The 23875-nt window shown below is 48.0% G+C and overlaps 1 protein-coding gene across 1 annotated transcript in view; it reads right to left on the bottom strand.

The window, feature by feature from the left end:
* Positions 1–20615, bottom strand: part of VAX2 (ventral anterior homeobox 2) — a 46341-nt gene extending 25726 nt beyond the window's left edge. Inside the window, exon 1 of the mRNA XM_060279111.2 lies at positions 19767–20615. Coding sequence (XP_060135094.2) covers positions 19767–20088 — 322 coding nt within the window. The 5' untranslated portion in view covers positions 20089–20615. The remainder of the gene's footprint in view (positions 1–19766) is intronic.
* Between the last annotated feature and the right edge of the window lie 3260 nt (positions 20616–23875).

The raw sequence follows: 23875 nt of genomic DNA, 5'->3' as shown, positions 1-23875 counted from the left end.
ACAAAGGATAGCTGGACATATAAAGGGCCCCATTACCTTCAGTAGTTTGGGGCCTCATCAAAGCTAAACCCGGCCCTGATCGTGTAGACATCAATATCGGCAGCAGTGTAGCTAGCCGCTCAGATGCTCGGTGTGGTGCGTGCATCTTGCAGCCAGGGCCGGCGCTTCCATTTTGGCGCCCTAGGCCATGGCCTAGGGCGCCAAAATGGAGGGGGCGCTGACCAGGCCGCCCGCCGGTGCTGCCTGGGGCTGCCTCAGGCCGCTATCCGGAGGCGCGCAGGGAGCGCAGGCCTGGGGCTGCTTCCTCTGAACAGCTGAAAGGCGGGCGAGGCGGCCCCAGGCTTGCACTCCTGGCGAGAAGTTCCGGAGGTGCGCAGGGAGCGGCAGAGAAGCGGCAGCGGCAGAAGGGCGAGCGGGGCCCGCCAGCCAGCATGATCAGCAGGGTCTTGCAGGCTGCAGCGGAGCAGAGAGCGGGAGGAGGCAGCCCCGCCCCTAGGCTCGCGCTCCCAGCGATCCCCGCGTGCCTGTGGAGCTTTGCGTGGGGAGTGGGAGGCTGAGGCCGCCTCAACTGAACAGCTGAGAGGTGCAGCGAGGTGGCCCCAGGCTCACGCTCCCCCTGCGCGCCTCCGGAGCTCTATGTGCAAAGATGGAGGCAGCATTGCTTCTGGTTTCTGGAAATCACTCAAAGGGAGAGTGCTTCTGCAGTGGTGTAGGAAGGGGCATGTGGTGGGAGCGGGAGTTGTTTTTTTAAAAAAAAACAAATTTTGCCATTTTGTCACCCCTCTCAGTGATGACACCCAGGGCAGACCGCACCCACCGCACGCACCCCCCTTCCTACGCCTCTGAATATCGGTCACCTTGAGCCAATTGCAACCTCTCCACCTAACCTTCCTCCCAGGGTCGTTGCAAAGAAGAATTGTGCAAGGGAAGGGATTGTGTACAACACCTTCCACAGATAAACAGAATGAAATATAATTTTAGCTACAGGTAGGTAGCCATGTTGGTCTGGATCGAAGTAAAATAAAAAAAATTCCTTCAGTAGCACCTTAAAGACCAACTAAGTTTTTATTTTGGTATGAGCTTTCGTGTGCATGCACACTTCTTCAGATACCTGAAGAAGTGTGCATGCACACAAAAGCTCATACCAAAATAAAAACTTAGTTGGTCTTTAAGGTGCTACTGAAGGAATTTTAGCTGTGAGCTTGCCTTAAGTCCCTGTCAATGAAAAAAGGGTAGGAAATAATTAGTAGTAGTAGTAGTAATGGAAACTGTGAGAATGATCAGGAACATACCAGAGAGTAAATCCTATTGAACTGAGTAGGGACTTACTTCTGAGTAAAAATGCTTAGGGTTACTGTGTAAGGCTTCCCAGTCTTTACCAAATTACCTGTGAGTAAACTCCACTGAATACAGTGGGAAGTACTTCTCAGTAGACAGTTTAAGGCAGGCATCCCCAAACTTCGGCCCTCCAGATGTTTTGGACTACAATTCTCATCTTCCCCGACCACTGGTTCTGTTAGCTAGGGATCATGGGAGTTGTAGGCCAAAACATCTGGAGGGCCGCATTTTGGGGGTGCCTGGTTTAAGGCATGGGCGTAGCCAGGACTTTTTTAGGGATGCAAGCCTTTGGGGGGGGCAGAACCATGGTTTGCTGTGTATTTTTATTTATTTAAATACTCCTGTGGTGCAAGGCTCCATTTACAAAAAAAGAATATACACCCAAGGTGATTCCTAAGAAATGGCTGGCTGCGGAAGCCTTGGAGTTAAAGAATTTAAAGTGGATTGGTGACCTTTTCCTTTGAAATTATAGGAAGGGCTTTGTACGCCAGCTGCACAATTTCCTTCATCTGGTGCAGGGATTTTATTTTCCATAGGAACGGAACTTCGTTGTTGCACCTACAAACACGCACTTTTAATTGTTCTCCAAGACGTGGAGGGGAGGAAAAAGGAAAACCGGGACATTGCGCAATCTGATCAGAAACCGGGACGGCTTCTGTAATTCCGGGACTGTTCCTGGAAAATAGGGACACTTGGAGGGTATGCAATAGGCCTACTCTAAGCACAGCAAAGTCTGGATCCCATCCAATTCTTCTATATAGTAGTAGTTTTGGATTCATTATTACAACTCCAAATGATGCTTTTCCTGAGGCTTTTTAGGACTGAAGGGGGAGTCCATGCAGGAATTGAGTTTTTCTGACTTTCCCACTCATTTGAAAGCACTTTTGCAGGAGAACGTACACCAGATATGCCCCCCTAAGCCCATTTACTTGGAAGTAAGTTTCATCCACTGCAAAAAAACAAAAGTTTTAATGTGCAAAAGAAAAGGAGTCCCGGAAACAGCACCAGGCTTAAAGTTATTTATAAAACTTTCAGAAACAACATGTGTAAGTAAATCATGAATGCAGGTGGAGCTAGCTATACCCTCCGGTGCAAATGTCACTGAGGGCCTTGGGCAAATTTGAGATGTGTACATTGAAGCCATTGACACTGAAGCTTCAGAATGAACAGAGGCACCACATGAGATGAGCCCAGGTTCAGCTCGCTGTAAAAGCAGGAGATTTTTAGTGATATGAATTTGCATCTTTGCAAAATGTATGATGGCCCGGCCAGTCCAGGGAGACAGAAAAAGATAAGCCGAGCATTTGAGGTAATTTTGCAGAGGAAAGGAGAGAGGGAGGGTTTGTGTCATGGAAAATTTGATGCGATTTGAAGGAGATATATATAATTGATACACGCAGCTTTCAAGAGCTATGGGGGATAGCCATTTCTTACGGGAAGAGATCAACAATTACATAAGTGAACTGCAGTGTGCATAGCACACAACCCATTTATTCACCATCAGCCTTTCATAAGCTGCCTTGGAAACCCCACCAGAACTTCACTGCAAAGATTCCGGAGTTCACAAAGCGATACCCCTACTTAGCAAGTTGACCACAGACCCGCCCACTATCCCTATTTTCCAAGGACACTCCCAGATTTACAGAAGCCGCTGCGGTTTCTGATCTGATCCAGAAATGTCCCATTTTTCCCTAGGGTGTCCCTAGTTTCTTTGGGGAAATGTTGGAGGGTATGGAGTTATGCAACCCCTGAGTCAAGGAGATAAGTAGCTATACAACCTTTAGAAGACATCTGAAGTTTTTTTTAACGAGATAGATAGATATTGGAAGTCGCCCAGAGTGTCTGGGGCAACTCAATCAGATGGGCAGGGTATAAATAATAAAATTATTATTATTATTATTATTAACATTATTATGATATTTGACATCCCTATTTTCATCAAAGAAATCATAGAATCATAGAGTTGGAAGAGACCACAAGGGCCATCCAGTCCAACCCCCTGCCAAGCAGGAAACACCATCAAAGCATTCTTGACATATGCCTGTCAAGCCTCTGCTTAAAGACCTCCAAACAAGGAGACTCCACCACACTCCTTGGCAAATATTGGAGGGTATGTGAGCATGGGGAATTATTTGAGGCAGACACACCTTTCTGTCTCAGTGAGAGCCACACCACAAGGATTTGGGTTTAGGGACAACATTTACTTCGTAAGAGACAGAGGATCTGGAAAGGCTCAAGCCATGTGCTTGCATCTTCAAATCCACATTATTATTACCATTACTGATTTTGATTTCTTACCCGCCCTTCTCCATAAAGTCCCAGGTAGAGTTGCCACAATATACAAATACAAGATTAAGATCCGTTAAAACCATTTGCAATGGGGAAGACTAAGGTGGACTCTAAAAATAGGTTATCTCAGGGGAGAGAGGCAGGCGGAAGTGGTGCATCTTCAGAATATGATTAAAGCTGTACAGTTTAGGCACCAGACAGACACCTGGGGGAGGAAATTCCACAGCTCAGCCGCCGCCAAAAACTGTACCCTCTCCTAGGTTGCTATCTCCACTATCCTGAACTTCCCATGTTTGTTCAGACAAGCCTGTTCACCTATGTACGTAGAAGGTTGGTGTGAGTTTTAATCTGTTTCAAGTCTACTGTTATTTTAGCTTTCCAAAAGCCTTAAATTATTGTTTTTATTATTTTTATTTACTGTTTTATCTTTTTTTGAGATAACAACCAAATCTCAAAATCCCAAATCTCAAATTTTACAATCAAGCAGTGTACAGATTTTATGAAATAAATAAACAAATTAGAGTGGGCTTTCAGATATTCAATTCTGCACGGTGTGTTTTCTCAGACTTGCGTATGTTTGGACTATTGTTCTATATACTCCTGAAGTGCCAAAATGGCTTCTAAGCAGTTTACAAATATAAAATACCAATTAACAAAAAAGTGCATAATTAAAGCAAGCAAGAAAGCAATTCCATAAGCAAACCTCACAATTAAAATGTGCAGCAAAAGAAACAACAAACGGGTACAAGAACTTAATCCAAGTTCATACGCCAACTATCTCACAATATTCCGCTCCGATCTATTTCCAGATTCTTTCCTTCTTCGTTCAAGGGAAATATTAGCTCCCTCTCACCTTCAGGGGCTCTCAGTTCATCTCCTCAAAACAAATTGAGAGAGTTTTCTATTCCCTTTCCCTTCCACCACCTTGACTTCCCTCCTCGCATTTCTCATTCCTGCCCTCCCAAGGATCTCCCACACAAGGACTGCTCCTCAAATTCCACTCAAACCTGGTTGGGCTAAATGAAAATCCCCACCGCCACCATTTATTTTATTTACCGTAGTTTTATTTATTTAACAAAGTGTATATACTTCTTGAGTGTCAAATAGGTCTCAGTGGTTTACAAGAATATAAAATTAAAGATGAAAATTATTGCTAAAAAGCTGTTAAAGCGGGTCTTTAAAATATTGGAAAAGATTATTAAAATAAATAAATAAAGCAAACGTAACTTCTACATGTTGAGAGCAAAAACGTTTTAAGCAGGCAGCAAAAAGAGTACAGTAATGGCTCCAAGCCTGGCAATGTTTTAAGGCACTGGGCTAAGGTATGTTCATCTTCTCGGGCTTTTCATAAAATCATAGAATCGTAGAGGTGGAAGGGTGCCCCAATGGTCATCTAGACCAACCCCCTGCAATGCAGGAATCACAGCTAAAGAATCCCTTCTGTGGGTTTAAGTTAATAGGTAGGATGGAGGCAGGACTTGTATTGTTGGCTGAGCATCATAGGAATTTTTCATTGCATGCTGTTGATTTGATGTGGCTTCACAGCATTGATTTCACCTGCTTGTATTTTATCTTGTTACTCAGTTGCCTCCAGATTCTTTTGTATAAAGTTACTAACAAATGCAAATAAAGAAGAAGAAGAAGAAGAAGGTGGGCCAGTTCAACAACTTGTCATCTGTTAATCAGATTCCTTGCTCAGCTGACACCCCAAAACATCCCTTCCCATCTGAGCCTCCCCATCTATTCCCACCGCCTGCTTTATCCTTATCTAGCTTGTTATTTTCTGCCTCCATCTACCTGGAAACAAATCCTGGATTTTCTATCCTTCCGCAGTGGCCGCAGCCTAGTAACAACAGAGGCATTGTTTAAGGTGGTAGACTCCCCTTCCTTGGAGATTTTTAAGCAGAGGTTAGGTGGCCACCTGTCGCGGATGCTTTAGTTGAGATTCCTGCATTGCACAGGGTGGGGCTAGATGACCCTTGGGGGACCCTTCCAACTCTACAAATCTACGATTCTATGACTTAGCAGAGGGTCCTCTTTTCTGCTGGATAGTTTTGCACCTGCCTTTCAAAACTCTTCATCTGGATTGAAATGTTCATCATGCTCTTCTCTTGCCTGCCTGCTCTTGTTTATAGTGTCGTGACAATGAAATTTTTAAATAAATTGCTGGTTCTCTTAACATCGTGGAAGTCCATAAAATGCATGTTTGTTTGTATACTGCCCTTCATCCCTTAGATCTCCGGGAGGTTCACAACATAAAAATACAATATAAAAACGCAAAATATTTTAAAACGCAAGAGTGAGAGGGTGGCCGGTGAGCAATGACTTGGCAGCACCCACATGTCCCCATAAGAAGGATGTGGGTACAAAGGATGAACTTGTGGGGAGGAAGAATGTCTCTAAGTCTAATGGGCAGGAGAGAGGAGAGAAAGAGAGAGAATATTTTTGGAGGAAGCCTCTAAAAACCTCTATCGAGAGCAGCCCAGATCATTTTAGTGGGACTAAAGTTCCACTTCTTCCAATCCTAAAGACACAGCCCAGAAGAATATGCCATTGATTCCAAATGTTGTTTCCAGAAGCAAGGCAATCTTCTGCAGCTATTTGTCTGGCCTAGACAACAGGACATTTTGTCGCTCATTCCGCAGAGTTGAGCGAGACAGATGACTGGCAACGAACTAGGAAAATAGGCCCTTGATTAGGAGGTTTTTGCACAACAAGCCTGCTATCTCAAGAGATCAGAGTTTTGTGATAAGGAATGTGATGGAGAACCACACTGGAAAGTGTGAAGTTAACACTCTTTGTTGTCTAACCTCCCTGCAAACTTATCAGAACAAATGCTCATGGAGGAACAAATATCTAAATTCCCTGCAAAAAGATCATAAGGAATGCTCGATCAACAAATCATCTTGAAGTGTTCCATGTGGTAGCTAAGGGGGAATTGTTGGATATGGTCAATTGGGAGCATCTCCTGCACAAGTCCCTTTCAAGTCACTGGATGCTATGCATGTGGAAGGTGCTACTACTACACATCTCCCATCCATAGCAATGGGTCTTGCTCAGGAGACCTTCCCAATAGACGCTGTCCACTGGCATTTTATGTACTGAAAATTACTGTGGCTTTGGCCATCTGTAAAGAACAGAAAGATACATGAAGAGGCAGATTTGCAAATATGTTATTAACTTCTTCATCTACACAGTTCCAGCAGTACATGTCAAAAAATCAACAACCCAAATATACCAAACTCGGTCCAGTATACCTGAAGGAGCGTCTCCACCCTCATTTCAAGAGTATCTGAGGAAGTGTGCATGCACACAAAAGCTCATACCAAAATAAAAACTTAGTTGGTCTTTAAGGTGCTACTGAAGGAATTTTTTTATTTTTGCTTCGACTCAGACCAACACGGCTACCTACCTGTAACTATCCACCCTCATTGTTCTGCCCAGACATGGAGGTCCAGCGCCGAGGGCCTTCTGGCGGTTCCCTCACTGCGAGAAGCAAAGCTACAGGGAACCAGGCAGAGGGCCTTCTCGGTAGTGGCGCCCGCCCTGTGGAACACCCTCCCATCAGACGTCAGAGAGATAAACAACTACCTGACATTTAGAAAATACCTAAAGGCAGCCCTGTTTAGGGAAGTTTTTAATCTGTCATATTTGATGTATGTTAATGTTTGTTGGAAGCCGCCCACAGTGGCAGGGGAAGCCCAGCCAGATGGGCGGGGGTATAAATAATAAATTATTATTATTATTATTATTATTATTATTATTATTATTATTATTAAACTGGAGGTGCTGAAGGTGTCAATTGGTGAAGCCCCTTCCACCAACCCCACATATATATCGGATGTGATATAAAACCTGATCATCCTGCTCTATGGCTGCTTAGAGAGAGCAGCCTTGAATTGCATGAGTTAAATGACTGGTTTCCAGGTTCAGTTGAAAATGCTGGTTTTGATTTAGAAAGCTTTGGTGTGCCTGAGAGGAGTCCAGGACCTCAAGGAAGGACCGCTTCTCCCCACATGAACGAAGCCAGCCCCTCTGTGTCTCTGGAGTCTCCTCTTCATGTGCCCCCTCTGAAGGTGGAGATCAGAAGCTGGCCGCTGTGAACAGGCCTTTTCATGAGTATTCATTTTATTAATTATTATTACGATTGTTATTAAATTTATTACTGCCCTAACTGTGGTTCACAACATAAAAATACAAGATAGAAACGCTAGACTTTTAATTGGGATCATATGTTTTAGGGTGACCCTGCCTATTTGGGGGTTCATATTTTAGCAGAGTGTGGCTGGCTTTTTCCTTTATATAATATTGCAAGATGGGCACTCTTGGTAAATGAAGTTGGTTAGTTCCCTGTGGTGATTGTAGGTGTGGTATTTTTATAAGCCACTTTGAGACCTTCTGTGTAGTAAGTGGCTGATATTATTATTATGGTGCAATTGTTGTTTTTTTCCTGTTGGGGTGCATTGTGGTGGGGTATAGAATCATCGAACTGTAGAATTAGGATCGCTTGGTCCAAACTCCTGCAGCAATGCAGGAATCAAAGCTCAAACATATAGCCTAATAGAATGCTAATATATAGAGACAAAATTAAAAAATTCCTTCAGTAGCACCTTAAAGACCAACTAAGTTTTTATTTTGGTATGAGCTTTAGTGTGCATGCACACTTCATCAGTGCAGGCTATATCAATCTATTCTAAGCATTAAAGATGCATCGTCTGCATCTCTCATTCGCTTCAAGGGGGCTTGCTCATGAGAAAGACGGTCAAATCAAAACAGAAGAAGCACCCCACCTTGCACTTACTTTGAGTAAAGTCGGGGCCTTTACCGTATACTCTTCCCTAGGACTGAACCCAGGACCTCGCAGCTCAGCCGTTTCCAAAATTTGCAGCGGCCAGCAGCACCAGGCGAACACTCCAGGCCAGGCTCACCGGTGCAGCTGCGGCCTGAATTCTGCCTCTTTGCCATCTCGGTTAGCAGCCAGGAATGCACATATAGCTACAGATGCTCCTTTTAGTATCTTTCCTTTTAAAACATATTTCCCTGCCCTGCAACTGTTGCAGTGCAACACAATGGCTCTTAATTCCAAAGGAAATGTACTCGAGGCTGCAGAAACCGATCCCTTTTTAATTCCCACAGTCAGGATGGAGCTATAATTTAAGCGAGTTTAAAAGGCCAAGCTGCACATGCTCAGCCTCAGAGGATTCCCCGCGCTCTTCTAAAAAATAATAATAATCAGGCATGGGGAGCTGACCCGCACCTCGCTTCTCAGGGACACTCCCTCTCCCTGCCCCAAATATATCAGGAAGTTGTAAAGCGGGTAATGAAATTTGAATGGTGCGCTTCACACGTGATGGAATACCCCAGTGAAGCCCACGGTCTCCAAGGGTTATTCATCAATCGCTTCCCATAAAATGAAATAAAATTTCCGGAAGCCGTTTCACCATAAATGCACTTTTGGGGTGGGGGTGGACTAGAAGCTTCCATCTCTACAATTCTATGATTCTAATAAGGACCCAGCGGCAACCATCGTCTCCCAGCTGGGGGAATGCGCCAGGTTCAGCGGTCACGGGCGCACGTGTGAATCCGCTACTCCCACCCCGGGCCAAGAACTAGACAGAGATCTTTCAAAAGTAGGGGCGCCACGAGTGTTTGTGCGTGGTGATGGTGCAATAGTATTTTCGGTTTGGCTTCTCCTTCTCTCCTCCTTTTCACTCCCTCTCTTCTTTTTTGAGTAAACCTTGTGGTTGTTGTCAATTTTCAAAGGAGGCGGATTCTTCCTCCGGACTGGGAATGGAGACAGCGTAAGGGGCGCAGGAACCGCTTGGATTCGGCTGTCCAACCGGAATTATGGCCGCGCAGAGTTTCCCCCTCGCAGGACCGCGAAGGCGGCAGAGCTTGTCTGATATTTCCCAGCGAATTCTTGAATTCAGCTTGTCTGGGGAGATCTATCAGTTGCTTAACAACAGAGGAGAAGGAAACTGATTTACCCCACTTAATCGTGCCATCTTATAGGTTTTTATATATGTACTGTAAGCTGCCCAAAGTGTCTGGGCGGGGTATAAATATTATTATTATTATTATTATTATTATTATTATTATTATTATTATTATTATTAAAGACTGCTGTGAACTCTTCTTTTCCACCAGGCCTGGGCAGGCAATTCAAAATACATCTCTCCACAATGTTTAATTGATGTTATACATACATGTGTGTGTGTGTGTGTGTGTGTGTGTGTGTGTGTGTGTATCTGGTCTTATTGCATGGTTTGATGTTTAAATTGCTGTTAATCGCCTGTGTGTGTGTGTGTGAGAGAGAGAGAGAGAGAGAGAAAGAGAGAGAGAGAGAGAGAGATGACCTAGCGGTATACAAATAATTTCATAACTAAATAATGGTTTCTGCGCTAGAAACGAGGTGTTTCTTCTCGGTGGTGGGAACCACAACCATTGCCATAAGGAATTTGCATTTCGGAGTTATGGCCGAAGGATCAGTGAAAACTTTGATTTTTGAGGAGGGAAACATTGATCGATCGATTGATAAATTACAGATGGTGTATTATTTACGCACACACGAGTATTTTATGGGCAAAGGGGCCGCTTAGCGCAGCGGGCGCTGAGCAGACATTGCGTAAAATAAAAATAAAAATGCAAAATTCCTGGAACGGAGGTCCGTGGAGTAAAAGTGCTCTGACAGCGGCCTTGGTACCTTCACAGTTACCTGTCCACATCCACAAACGCCCGCTCGCTGGAAACTGGTGATCCGCGTGTCTGGATTTGACTGACCCTAGTTCGTCTCTCCTGGTACTGTATCAGTTTCCCACCAAACGAGAAATATGGGGCCGAGGATCGAAGGGGGTGATGGGAAAACTCTCCTAGCAAGCAGATCTTGCCATTCCAGGGGATCGGGGCCGTTACGAGGACATGACGCGGTCGCTGCGCAAAACCCAGACAGCTATCTAGTTAGATCCCTTGAAGCCGGAGGGGGAGGAGAATGCAAAGGCTTCGATCCACAGGCCCTTTCAACGGCCAGATCTCATCTGACTTTGAGGAGAAAGTCCAGAGACATCCAAGTGTATCCGCTTTCGAGAAAAAGCAAGGGACGTGGCGGGACAGCCGACCATATATTGACATATTCGCGCATCGAAAGGGGCGCCTCGCCTGTGGGTTCTGTTTTATTCTTCTATCGTCTATTATATCTCCCTGTTTATTACTGAATACTTCCCACCTGTGATCGAAATCACCTCTCTGGGAAGGAAGGAAACTCTAGTAATATTTCCAGATGAAAGTGGAAAGGGTTGGACCACTTTCATCTATCTATCTATCATTACAAATATTATCTCTATAATTATTAATATAAATTTCATAAGCTTTACGCATCGCTTGATTTTGTTACTTAAGGTAACAATAAAACTTTCCAAAAGTTAAAATAACAGGAGACTAAAAGCCGATTTTAAACTCCCCTCAACTTTCTAAGTATCTGGGTGGGTTTGTCTAAACAGGAATGTTTTTAGCAGCCACCGAAAATGCAAAGAAAGCGCCTGCCTGATATCAATAAGCAGGGAGTTCCAGAGTGCTGGTGCTGCCACACTAAAATACCTAGTTCTTACAAATGCAGAACGCGGTACGTGGCACCTATGAATAATCCTAATATAAATAAATAATAACGCCATTTGTTGGATTTCTTCCCCGTCTTTCACTATAAGGCCCCAGGGCGGGTGACAACAATATCAAAATTAAAGATTCAAGCCTGTTAAAATAGTTTACAGTCTGGAGATTAGGGCCCTGAAAAGATCTCTCTCCCGCGAGGAGCCTGTAGATTCCTAGTACCGCTCTGCTTTTTACCAAAGGGTAACGAGGTCCCCGAAATATACCTGCCCTAATAAATATACTGTATGTCATTTTCTAGATGCTACCAAACTCTTGGGGGTTTCTTTTTTTTTCATCAGTCCAGCCGAAGCCCTGGAGTTTGCAGAGCTGATTCGCAGGGTCCGGGTCCGCCGCGCCCGGTGTTCCTCTGTGGGAGATGGGCTCAGCAAAGCTAGGCCATAGGACGGGACGTCCCGACGACTCCGTGGACCGGGCAGAGGCCCAGAGGCCCTCTCGTGGAGCAAATCGCTCCTCCGGCCCATACAGAAGTGGCCGCGAGGCCTTGGATCGACTGGATCCCTTGGCGCTTATTTTCGAGCCTCGGGTCCTTTCCGTTCTGCGTGGATGCCTCGTCTGAAGAAAAGCGCTCGCAAATTATACGTGTGCACGAATCCTGTAGGTCGTGTGTGCGCTATGTGTATATTTTCTGCCAGCGTGGTATTACAGAATTTCCCGCACTATCATATGTACGTATAGCACTTTTCATGTTGCTTGAGCACCAGATAGATAGATGATCTCTCTCTCTCAACACACACAATTTATCCATATAATGATTAGCCTACATACACGGGCACATGGGAATACACTACAGTATAAAATAAGCCAATGGACTGCGCCGCTACGGGTGTTGTTGCTGGTGTATATTTAAAAAAGCAAACTCGTAACTGGCAGGTTCCTAGCAAACTTGATTTTATTCGGTTCTGATTACATGTGAATACCCATTGCTATCAGCCCTCTTCGCTTCCACGAAAATATCCCCATCCTTTTGACTGATCTTGGAGTGGACTTCTTTAAGTTTGGAAGGAATATCTAGCCGCTTTTTGCTTTGCTGCGTTTGGATCACTCAGTAAAAGTCTTCAAAACTGGGGTGTATTAATTATCCAGAAATATTCATAGTGCCCTTGTAAACGTGAAATAAAAACAGTTATAACATGACGGGGGGAGAGGGGGAGTCGGCTTTCTCTTAGCAGTTACCCGCAGTTTTTGAAGATAGGAAAAAAATAATTTCGAAAGAAATAATAGTAATTAAAGCTCTGTTTTCATGCCACAAAGGAAGGCATGAAGGGAGTCTCAGTGAATTCCTGCTTATTTCAGTGACGCCCAATAATTTTTCCCTGGATAAATTGCATCCCTGGATTGTGTTCAATTCCCCCCCCCCCGCAAAGCATGTTAGGGGGGGGACTCTCTCCATAGGAAGTAGGAGCGCGCGCGCGAGCGCGCGCACACTCAGGCACAATTTATATCGTTTCAAAAACAAAGAAATATACAATCTGGGATCTATCATTTAATAGTGACTATTCTTACACAGTTTTCGAATATGAATATGAAATTCATGAAATTATCTGATATAAATAAGGAAGCGGCGCTCTCAAGCGACTGGGCGGGAAGGTCTCCGCAAGCCCGGCGGAAATTACTGCGCAAAACCGCTGCGGTGTTTCCTGGGTGGGTTTGAGCAGCAGGCCTGGAGGACAGATCCACCCCGAGTGTATATTTCCTCATATGAAATTTGTACATTTATCCCCCGAATCCGCAACAATTTTCCATTTTCTCGCAGATGCACCAACAAATAAATCTATATCGGAATTAAAAGGGAGAAAGTAGGGGCGGAAATTGCAAGAGGGCGAGAGGATTTACTTCCCGAAGAAAATTCCAGGCCGGATTTCTGGAAGGAAGACATCCTCAAATCTTGGATCTTGAGACCGAAGCACATTTCGAAACCATAGAGATCATGTATTGGAGTCGCTGCGCCAAAAAGGTTATAAATATAAATCACACTCAGATACACATATATAAACCTGCGGTGGTTTTGAAAGTGACTGAAATCAGTGGGTCTTCGCCTCTGCGTAAAAGCGTTGTAGAGCTGCGTTTGCGCCCTCGGGCCTTGATCACAATCCTGCATAGTTCTGGGCATTGATCCCAAGGGATCTTAGGACTGTCTGCCCGGGTCCTTTTTATGGAATTACCACCCTTCGTGATTCTGACCCCTTTTTTGACTCCATTTTGTCAGAGCTGGGGGTGGAGGGGCTTTGCGGCAAAATGGAGGAAATATGACAGCGCGAAGCGGAATCTCCTCCGGTTCTTCATTTCTCCTTTAACTTTTGCAATTCGGATCAAAATCAGATGCTGCAGGAAAAGGGAGGCGCGTTTCGGTTTCGAAGAAGGGGAAGAGACGAGGAGTTGGGAAGGCAAGTGGTGTGGGATAAATGGTCCTCGAAGGCCTCTGGCTGCTTGTTTGGAAGACCAAACGCGGCTCCACGTCCTCAAAATGGCACCGGGGGCGACTTGAAGCAGGTTTCGAAAAGGGACAGGCGTTCGCGCAACAGAGAAAGGCGCCCTAGAAATGGTTAGAATTAGAGCTTGTTCCTTTATTCCTCTTCGGTCGACACCAAGTTGGGGCCCAACCCAGCTGGTCGGGCTCCTGAGCAGGGTCTCCTCGGATGCCAGGGGCCTTCCACTGCTGGGTTCCTCGGATGTAAAGTCCAGCCACAATCCCCGGAAGGAAATCAACAGACTTTCAAACGCCTTTTCGTGGTGTGTGATTTTAAAAGGCCTAAATATTTCCATTTTATCATTTTTTAAAAATCACATACTGTATTAAAGTTGTGAACTGTAAGCGATTTAAACCAGTGGATATAGGACGGGTCCTATATAAAGTATATAAAATTTTTAATTAAATTAAAGAAGTCGTGTGTCCCACCCACCCACCCAAAACCTCGCTAAGGCAATGTTAGATATTTGCAAATAAATCACCGTTCTGTTTACACACGGCAGGATTTTAGATAGCACACAACTTGAGCAGAAATAAAACCGCATCACGTGTTCTGGGGGGCGTCTTGTAGGCAAGGAAAGTAGGCGAAAGCACTTGGCTTTGCTGGCAAGCGAGCACTGGGCCCGATCCATCCAGAGCTCAGCGCTTTCCACGGGTGGGATTTCAATTTACCCTCTCGTTTAAATCAATGTGACTTGAAAGTACTTAGTGTCGCCCGGCTTTTGCGGCCTGTAGCGCCTGCCCAGTGCGGATTCTAGCTACCAATGAGACCCTCGTTTCCCCCTCTAATTCCACTGTGCAATAATCAGTCGGCCTACCTACCGACCCACCTACCGGCCTAATCTGTCTCGATAACTTAGTTTCAAGCCAGTCTGATTAGGATCTGATGAGGCACGTCCCAACACAACGAGCGTCCAGGCTTTTGCTTGCTAAAGTGTTTGGCAGGGAGCGCAGGAGCTTGTAGTATAAGCGTCCTGGTGCCCTCGGGATGACCCCGGCTTCTGTCAAGGTATCCGGTGCATCCTCCAAACGTCAGCTTTAAAATAAGGCCAAACCCAGGAACACACTCCAGTTCCACACACACGTAGGCACGCAAACATTAAACGCGCGCGCGCACACACACAGACACACACACTCGGGTCCCCTTTCCTCCCCGCCCTAAATTCCCAGCAGCAGCAGCAGCAGCCCGCCCCCGCAAGATGCAAAATTTGAGATCTGCCCTTACACAAAGCCATGTGCCTCGCGGAAACGAAACAAACCCCACCTCCCCATAACGTCCTAGGGCGAAATTGACATAATGAAACTGAAACATACAAGAGGCCTCCTTGGCTGGTTCCGCCACACACACCCTCCCTTGTGTGTGATGCCAGAGCCAGGCCAGACGCCCTCAGAAGCAGGTCATCTGTTGACCGACCAAGCCGGGGGAGGGAGAGTGGGGGTCCTACTAAGAATATATGTGTGTTAATGTTTTTGTTGCAATACATAACAATATTATACCAATGAGAAACTTAGTTGGTCTCTGAGGTGCTACTGGAAGTAATATTGTTGTTGTTGTTGTTGTTGTTGTTGTTGTTGTTGTTACTGTTCTCTGTCAGTAGGAAAAGAAACAGGGTACGTGGGGTGGCTTTTAAACAAGTGTCTTTCAGAGAGGGAAGGGAGGAACTAAAAGAGGAAGGCAAGAGAAAGAAGGAAGGTTGGTTCGTAGTTAGGGGCATTTTTCTAGAGAAGAAAATTAAGGGGAGCCTCCGCGTTAGGGAGAAGCAGAGGTGAGCGAGACTCGGGGACCGCAGGGAGGAGCATGTGCGCGCGCGTTTTAATGCGACTTACATAAAAAGATCACGGGCCTAAGATGTTCGGTTACACAACTGTCTCTAGCAAATGGTGGTACATGTAGGTGGAAAGCGAAATTGAGAGAAGGGGAAGGTGCAGGGGAGGCTTACAAATACGCACACACACAAACACAACCAGCTATATTTTATAACTGCTCTATTGAGCAAGGCCAGCTCTACTGACCAGATTTCCCCTCTGTTTCTCCAGTGTAAGGGATCCAAGCGATAACTCTGGGCAGATCAGCGCGGAAGGTCTCCTGCACAGACAAGCGCAGTTACTTCTACCGGTTACTTCCCGGTGGATTGGTGCCTTTGGATCAATATGACTTTCAAAGTTGTTTCCTCTCAGCCTCGATTGTGTCCTCAAATGACAGCGAAGGTCAACTCAAACCCCTGCCATTACCTCTCACCCTTTCTGCTTTCTTACGTGAACAACGCATACAAATATACAAACCCTACTTAAAAAAACAACCAATAAAATCATCAGTGGAACAAATATTATCTTTGGCAAAAGCCACCGCACCCTGCAGGGTTATGATAACGCGAAGGCTGCAGTCCTGCACACGCTTTCCTGAGGGTAAAGAGCCTAACGGGAAACGATGGGACTTACTTCTGAGTAGACACGTGCAGAATTGCATTGTAAGGTGGCTAACCAAAGCAGGGCACGATTCAGCCCCAAAGTAAGCGCCTTCGCGTAGATTTCGATAGGAGACACTCGACTCTCCCACCGAAACCAACGAAACTCTCCCAAGTGCCTGGGGAATCCGACTGGATCTTGCCCCTTCTGGCCAGATCCAATCACCCATTTGAGGTTATCTGGATCTAAGTGGATTTCAACTCCCATTGAAAATAACTGCAAACAAAGCGTGCCAAACGGCCAGGCCTTGGGGTACAAGCGAGCCTCTCTCTATTGCCTATTAAATTTGTTTCCATACGTGTGTGCATGTGAATTTAAATCAATCACTTATTTTAAACAAATAATGCACATTCCTGTCTCAGTGGCTCTGGAACGCGCCACGGTTTTTGTTTTGTTTTTTTGCAATTTTCTCCGTGCAAATGTCAGGAGTCTGCGCGGCGGTGTGGATCCGTCATGTTTAACCATCGAGAGTGACTCGGCGGTGTGTACAAACGCACAGTACTTGCCTTCAGCTCTACGGTATGGCTCTAGGGTTATCTAGCCATCCTTCCATCCATCCATCCGCCAATTCAAACACGCATCGGCCATATATTCCCAGCAAGCAGGCGAGGAGGACGGAGAAAGAGACGGTGACGCGGAAATCTTTCTAAAAAAGCACCTTGAATTCGCGCAGGCTTCGAGGCTAAGATGGGGGAACGGAAAGAGAAACGGATGAGAGCGAGGGCGCCATGAAGAAAAGATGGCTGGGGGCTTCGCTGGGTGGCCCAGACGGCGACAGGAGAACAAGGGATAGGCAGGACCCAGGAAGAAGAAAGGCCCACATTTCTCTTTCTCCTTCTGTGGGATTTTCTGCAAATATTCGCCGTTTAGGCCCAGGCTTCGTGCCTATCTCTCAGGGGCAAATTATGTTTCTACACACACACTTCAAATCTGCAGAATTCAAGCCGTACCCCCTCTCCCGCCTGTTCTTCCTCTTCAATTTGGGTGGGTGCGAGAAAGACATAGGGGTTGCGGGCGAGCTTGAGAGGGACACAGGGACGGTCGCCACTTTAGACAGCTCTCCGATCTTTTCGCTCCCGCCGTTGCAAAAATATATTTAATATCTTTGCAAGGAGAATACATCTATTCGCTTCAAATATTTTAAGGTTTCGTTGGGAAGACCTCGTTGCAAAAGGAGATAAGCAAGTTGTGTGTGTGTGTGTGTGTGTGTGTGTGTGTGTGTGTGTGTGTGTGTGTACGTGGAAGGACTGATGTCTCTAGGGCGCAAAACCCGGCAGTAACTCAAACAATGAAGGGCCGTGGTTTTTCAGGCCCACCAGACAAGGAGGGCTTTTCCGGCCCTTTCCTTTCCTTCCTTCTCTCCCGCCCTCCGCCCCTGCTCTCTTGGGGATGCATCTTGGCTATGGCTCCCCCGCCGCCCTTTGGGGTGTTTTTTGCAAAGAGCAACGGGCCAATTCTAGAGAGGATCCGGACCCTGCTGTAGAAGTCACCACCAGCCGGCCCTCGCCAGGCGCAAGGCCTGCAGCCCGCCCGAGATTTCTTTCGGAGTGTCTCCAAAGGCATCGGAAGAAAAGCAAGAAGTTGCATGGATGCATTTCTCAGTTCTCACCCGCGATTCCTTTTATTTAATTTTGCCCACCTTTGAGCGCAACTGTGGGCGAGAAGCACCCATGCACTCTCCACAAGCAACAACAACTCATCTATCTATCATCGCGAAACGCAACGAAGGAGAAAAACAACGAAACGTCACGAAACGAAAATAATTAGATTCGGGCGGGCGGAAAAAGAGGACGGGTCAATCGAGTAAAAAATGTAGCAAATGTAGCTGAAATGTTGTGTTTGTGAGAAATAGATTCACGCGCCTCCAGACTAAATCTCATAGCAAGGATACCTGATAAGCGGGAGGGGGGGACGAGAGAAAGAATGGGAAAACACAAGCCAAACCAAGACAGAGATTTATGGCGTGCATCTAATGAAGATTGTCATGGTTTTTAGGATTTACACACCCACCCCCACACCCCAAGACCGATAGATTGAAAGATAAAAGGGAGAGACAAATTGCTGGCTGTGTGAATCTTCTAGTCCTACATAACTGCTACTGCCATCTTCAGCCAAACCAGCTCTGAATTGAGAGAATATTCTTTGTGCTTCCTTCGGATTCAGCCTATTGTGCGTCTACAGGGTAATAATTCGGGGAAGCATTTTCAGCTTGGAATCTCAGGCTTGGATTCCAGTGAAAGGGCCCCCCCGCCCCCTTGCCCAACCCACTTTCTGTGGGGTCCCGTTCCCATCCTCGAAAGCCTTGGGCAAAGGGTTGAGTGGGCAGAGCCGGGGGGGGGGGTCACGAGCAGAGGGGAACCCAAGGGAACGTTTTCAGCCTCTGCCTTCCTTCCAAGAGCTCGGTGCAGGATGTGTGTGCGAGAGAGAGGAAGGGGGGGGGGGAGAAAATAGCTTTTGACTTGCTGGTGCTGCAGTGACGCTGTTTTCCTGCGACAACAGCTTGCCAGCCAAGGCAGCCACCTGGAATTATTATCATCCGCGCACACGCGTTGCCCCCCAAAGACGTGCAGCTCCGGGAAAGGGGCTAAGTCGGGGAAGAGAGAGACAAGGGCAAGACCGTTTCCCTTTAAAAAAAATCGTCTCCATCTGCTTCTGCTGCAAATGCCACCCCCAGCCCCCGTGCCATTGCCTGCTTGGAATGTCCCAACCCCCCCCCCCGCGCGCCAGAGAAAACCCCCAGCCCAAATCAGCCGCCCACCCGCGCCCTTAGCGATCGGACTCCTATCGCTAGCCGTGCCCCTTCCTAGCTCCATCGGGAGGGTCCTGGAAAGGAGCATATGGGGCCAGATTTTTGGGGGGCGGGCGGGCGGGTAGGGTAGGGATGTGAGGGGAAGTAGGAAAAGATGGGGGGAGAGGAGGGCCGCTTTTTTGGAGAAGGGAAAGCATTCAAGGAGGGTGAGATGCGGAGGGGGAGGGGAGATGATGGCTGGCTGGCTGGGCGGTGGGAGGACACAATTGCAGCCCAGCCACGGTTGGAGACAGTGAACTGGGCAGCCGAAACCCGGTCGGATCTCAAGAGGGCGAAGGAGACTGGCAGCAGAGTTGGGGCAAGGAGAAGCGAACGCACAGCGGGGTTTGGGGTCTGGAGAGCAAGGGGGAAGGGCAGGAAGCGAGGGGCAGAGGGAGAAGGAATGGGGGGCAGAGTATGGCTGGGGGCGATGGTAGGTGCGCATCTTTGCAGAAGGACAGAGGTGTTCTGGTTTTTAAAATCCCCCCCAAAAAACAACAACAATCAGGTAGCGCAGGAAGCGTGTGAAAAGGGTCCAACATGGGGGTAGGTGAAGGAGTCTCTGGACCCGGACTTTGGCGACAGATGTGGGGAAGGGGGAGGCAGATCGCGACCGCGCGGGGGGTGGGTCGGGATACATGCAGCAGGTGTGTGTTTTGGTCGAAGGAGTTGGGTTTGGGATCGGATGGAAGGCCGGGGTACAAGAGCCGCTGCGCGCCCCTCCGCGAGTAGGGGGGGGGGGCTTTCCCTTACCTCGCACCAGGATCCGGCGGCAGTAGTCCGCCTCGCCCGCCGAGGGCTGGCTCTCCGTCTCCGGGGCGCACTCCTTGGAGGAGCCGGGGCTGGCAGCCGAGGTCCCCGCCGTCAGGTCTTTGATTCCTCCTCCTCCACCACCTCCTCCTCCTCCAGGAGCCCCTCCGCGCAACTTTGCGCTCTCCAGCGCGCCTGCGCGCGCCTCCTTGTCCCGGGCTCGCTCCGGGGCGCCGCCGGGGTCCCCCAGGAGGAGGGCGCGTCGGCCAGCCTCGCTCCCCCCATCGCTCATGCCTGGGGGCGCCCCGGCCCGGGGATGGAACATCCGCCGGCTGCCCCCTCCACTTTCCCCCGCTCCTCTTGCTGCCTCCCGTTTGCGCTCCCCGAAAGTGGAGGGTCAGCAATCGGGGGCCGGGAAGCCCAGCCAGGCGACCCAGGCCGGCAGCAGCAGCAGCATGGTGCTGGGAGGCGGATCTGCCCCCCAGTTTTCCCCGTCTTGAGGCGTCCAGAAACCCCTCGCCTCGATTGGTTTCTTCCTTTTCCAAGCTGCGGCTTTCCCGGGAATGCTCTCCTTTAGGAAAGGTGCAGAGCCCAAGGATGTCAATCGGGCAGGCGAAGAGTTAAAAACTTTCCCCGCTCGGATCCAGGCTCCTGAGCTGCCCCCAACCCCATTGAAACTGCCGGTGCCCTTCGGCTCGGCAACCCCGGCCAAACTTCACCGGTCCGGCCTGCTGGCGAGAGCTTCCCTGCCGCCCGGTTCCATCCCTCTCTTGCCTTCCTGCCTTCCTCTCTCTCTCTCTCTCTCTCTCTCTCCCTCTCCCTCTTTCTCTTTCTCTCCCTCCGTCTCCCTCTGATGAGCAAAGGCAGAAAAGGAGGACCAGGCGCGAGAGGCGAGAGCGCAGCTAAGCGAGCCCTCCCTCCCTCTCCCCCTCCCTCCCCCTCCCTCCGGCTTCTCCCCCCGCCTTGCACTTCACAACCTTCCAGGTTGGACCTTCCGCGGATGGGAGATCGATGCGTCTTTGGCAACGTGGGTGGAGAGAATTTCGGCGTGGGGGGGCAAAGGGGGGTGGGGGTGGGGAGGTGGGAGGCATCCGGCCGGCGCTGAAGAGGAGGAGGAGGAGGAGGAAGAAGAAAAAGAAGAGGGAAGGCAAGGAGACAATCCATAATTCCTCTCCACCCACCCCTTGGTGGTGGCGGCTGCTTTTTCCTATTCCCAATTCCGATTTATTTGTTGAAGGAAGGAAATCCTTCTCTCTCCCCCACCCCGCAACCCTACACGCATACACATTCCGTCCCTGGCACTTTAATGTTCCTCTGGGGAGGGGGGAGCAGAGCGAGCTGGGGATAAAGAGCCAGGCGTGGAAGGGAAAGGAGCGATTTCAAATGGACTGGCGGCCACACACGTAATTTCCTGCTCGCGAGTCCCTCGCCATTCATTGGCAAAACAAAGCATCGCCACTCGGCTCTGCACGCATTCTCACCCCCCGCTCTGCAAAGGAGGAAAACTCCCCCCGGGTTTGGACTTTGTTAAAAGAAGCATCGCCAGGGAAGGAATAATAATAATAATAATAATAATAATAATAATAATAATAATAATAATGCAGCGTAAGGAACAATTGGTGCGCTTGTTTAAAGCTCCCTTTCGGGCAACTGTGAGCACAAAACAAAAAAGAAGGAATGCGTTCTCTTTGTCCTGCTGTAAAGTGAATTAAAGTGCGCCACTTTCAAGCTGTTGCTCTTGTCAAATACAAGGCAGCTAGTCAGTTTCAGGCTCTGAATGCTTGGCCAGCAAAGTCAGTTTCAGCAGGCCGAGCCAGGACCAGGCGGGCGCTGCCCTGCTCTCGCCAAGGCAGACGTGCGGGCGAGGAAGGCCCCTCCAGAGAGAGAAATGGATGGATGGATGGAGAGGTGAATGGCGCTTCTGGGTGTTTTTGTTGTCGCTCTTTTCAACAGACGGGTGAAAACGTCTCGCCCACTTTGGAAGGTGCCTTCTGTTCCCGCTTCATTAGGGGAGCGGTGATTATTATGATTAGCAGGGCGGTTGAAAGGGAAATGGAAGGGTTGGCGTGATCCTGAAGCATTTCCTTTTGAAAGAAAAAGAGACAGAGGAATCGAGGGTGCTTTTCGGATTTCTAAGCATATATATATATGTGCTGGTAGGGGGATAATGTGGGTGAGGCGGGTTTATTTGGGTGGGGAGCGGATTGAATTGTGTGTCTACAGAGAGAAGTGATTTCTATAAGCCCCCCCGCAAACGTCTCCCACCATCTCTGCAAATGCTTCCCCTTCTCCCTGTTGCTCCAACACAGGGAGCTGTTTTTGCAGGACCGAAATGGGCCGCTTGTGTGTATTTTCATCCCTGCTCCTCTCGAGTGACAGTCTTCCACCTGACTGACAAGTGATCCTGGGATTTGTGCCTCTCCCCTCCCCTTCGCTTCCACCCGGAGTGATTTGCTTTCTGGACTGTGGGTGGTGGGAAAGGGGGAGATGAGCAACTCTGGAAATAAATGATACAGCCTATTAGGTCCAGCTCCCCGCTTCTGCTTTTATTTGTATGGCCTCATCGGCTGCGCATCTACAGAGCGGTAAACGCCACAGCCTTAAAATACATTATATGAACTTGCTTTCACTGATGTAATTCGCAGCAACGCTCCTCCACCGACTGACTCCTGAGCCAGCTAACGGGACTCGGAGCCCGGTCGAGGGAACAAGCCAGTCTCGACTCCCCGAAGCCCCATTGCTTTCAGTGGAGGCCAGTAAAGGTCAGGTTTAGCTAGACTGGGACCCTCCGCTAGCTGGCTTGGCGTGGCTCCGGCTTTCATGCACGTGCCAAGTTGAGGATCATGGAGATTTCACTTTCCGTTCGCCAAGTAAACAGGCCATGTTTCTTCTGCATGTTTACTCAAAAGCAAATCCAGTTTACATGCTTCCTGGTAAGCGTTCCCAGGGATATATCCCAAGAATCCCTTTCTGTCCCGGATACTTACCCTCCCTCAGGCCCTAGAAATTATTAGAGGGCTTTTGCTGCATCGTAGGAAATGCCCGAGGATGGCCCTTGCTTGACCTGCCCGCAGCATTCAAGGCAGCGGGCCCTTTGCAGTAAACTGTGGAAAACGCTGCCTTAAATTACTAGTATTATTCTTAACTTCAGAGATTGGGATGGTTTCTCCACAAAAAAATTATAAAATATTTGGAAGTGTGCGGTTGTTTACGTTTTGTGCATTTAAAATATATGCGAAAAACTCTGCTGGAGATGACGATGGAACCAAAGTTGCTTCGCCCAGCCTATGATGGTCTACTTGGGTGTAAGCCCAAATTGTCCAAGGCGTGCACAAGAATGTATAGCCCAGAGCACAATCTCGGCCTCTTTGCGTATCCAGACCAGTTAAAACTCTCCAATTGAAAGAAACCGGGGGAGAGGCCGTCTTCGTTCTTGGCTTTAAAAAAGCGAGCCGGGAAAGAGTGAACCAAACCTAGGCAGGCCGGTTTCGAACCCGGCTCTCGCCAACGAGAAGTTCTCCTGCGCAAGCCCCGATGCAATGACCCGGGTCCCCCACAGCTCCAGTGCATTCCCTCCGAAGACTGAGGGAGAACTGCGCAGGAGAACTTCCCTCTAAATTGGGCCCAAAGGTTGCAGCGCCTCGTAAGGACTTCGGCGCTCAAGCTTCTCCCTGCTACTTCCTTCCTTCCTTCCCTGTATCGACTTGCAGAGAAAGAAAGACAATAATTATTATTAATAAAGATTTAACACACACCCCCAAAATAAACCAAGACATTTTTCTTGACGTTTTCCTTTCATTTTTCAAGCGCTTTAAAAAGCCACTTTAAAAAGCGCTTTAAAAAGCCATTTTATTTTCAAGTCTCTTGTTGAAATCGGAAATGATATCAAAATAAACCCCGCAAAACGTGTTTACTAGGCAGAGCGGGGAAAGGAGAGGGGGGGGGGGAATGAAGAAAGTTCCAGATATTGGTTTAGGCAGAGATCAGCTTTTATTAGTCACGGGGAACGTCGAGACGCAAACGACTCGCTTCTTTTACAGGTAAAAAGTCAAGGCCCCCCGAGGACACCGACCCAGACCGAAGACCACCGTCTGCCGCTCTTCTAGCTGGAG

This window comes from Zootoca vivipara, chromosome Z1 (genome assembly GCF_965207765.1).
Source record: "Zootoca vivipara chromosome Z1, rZooViv2.hap1.1, whole genome shotgun sequence".
NCBI lineage: Eukaryota > Metazoa > Chordata > Lepidosauria > Squamata > Lacertidae > Zootoca > Zootoca vivipara.
The sequence above is the reverse complement of the archived record's forward strand: the minus strand, read 5'-3'. Positions and strand labels throughout refer to the sequence as shown.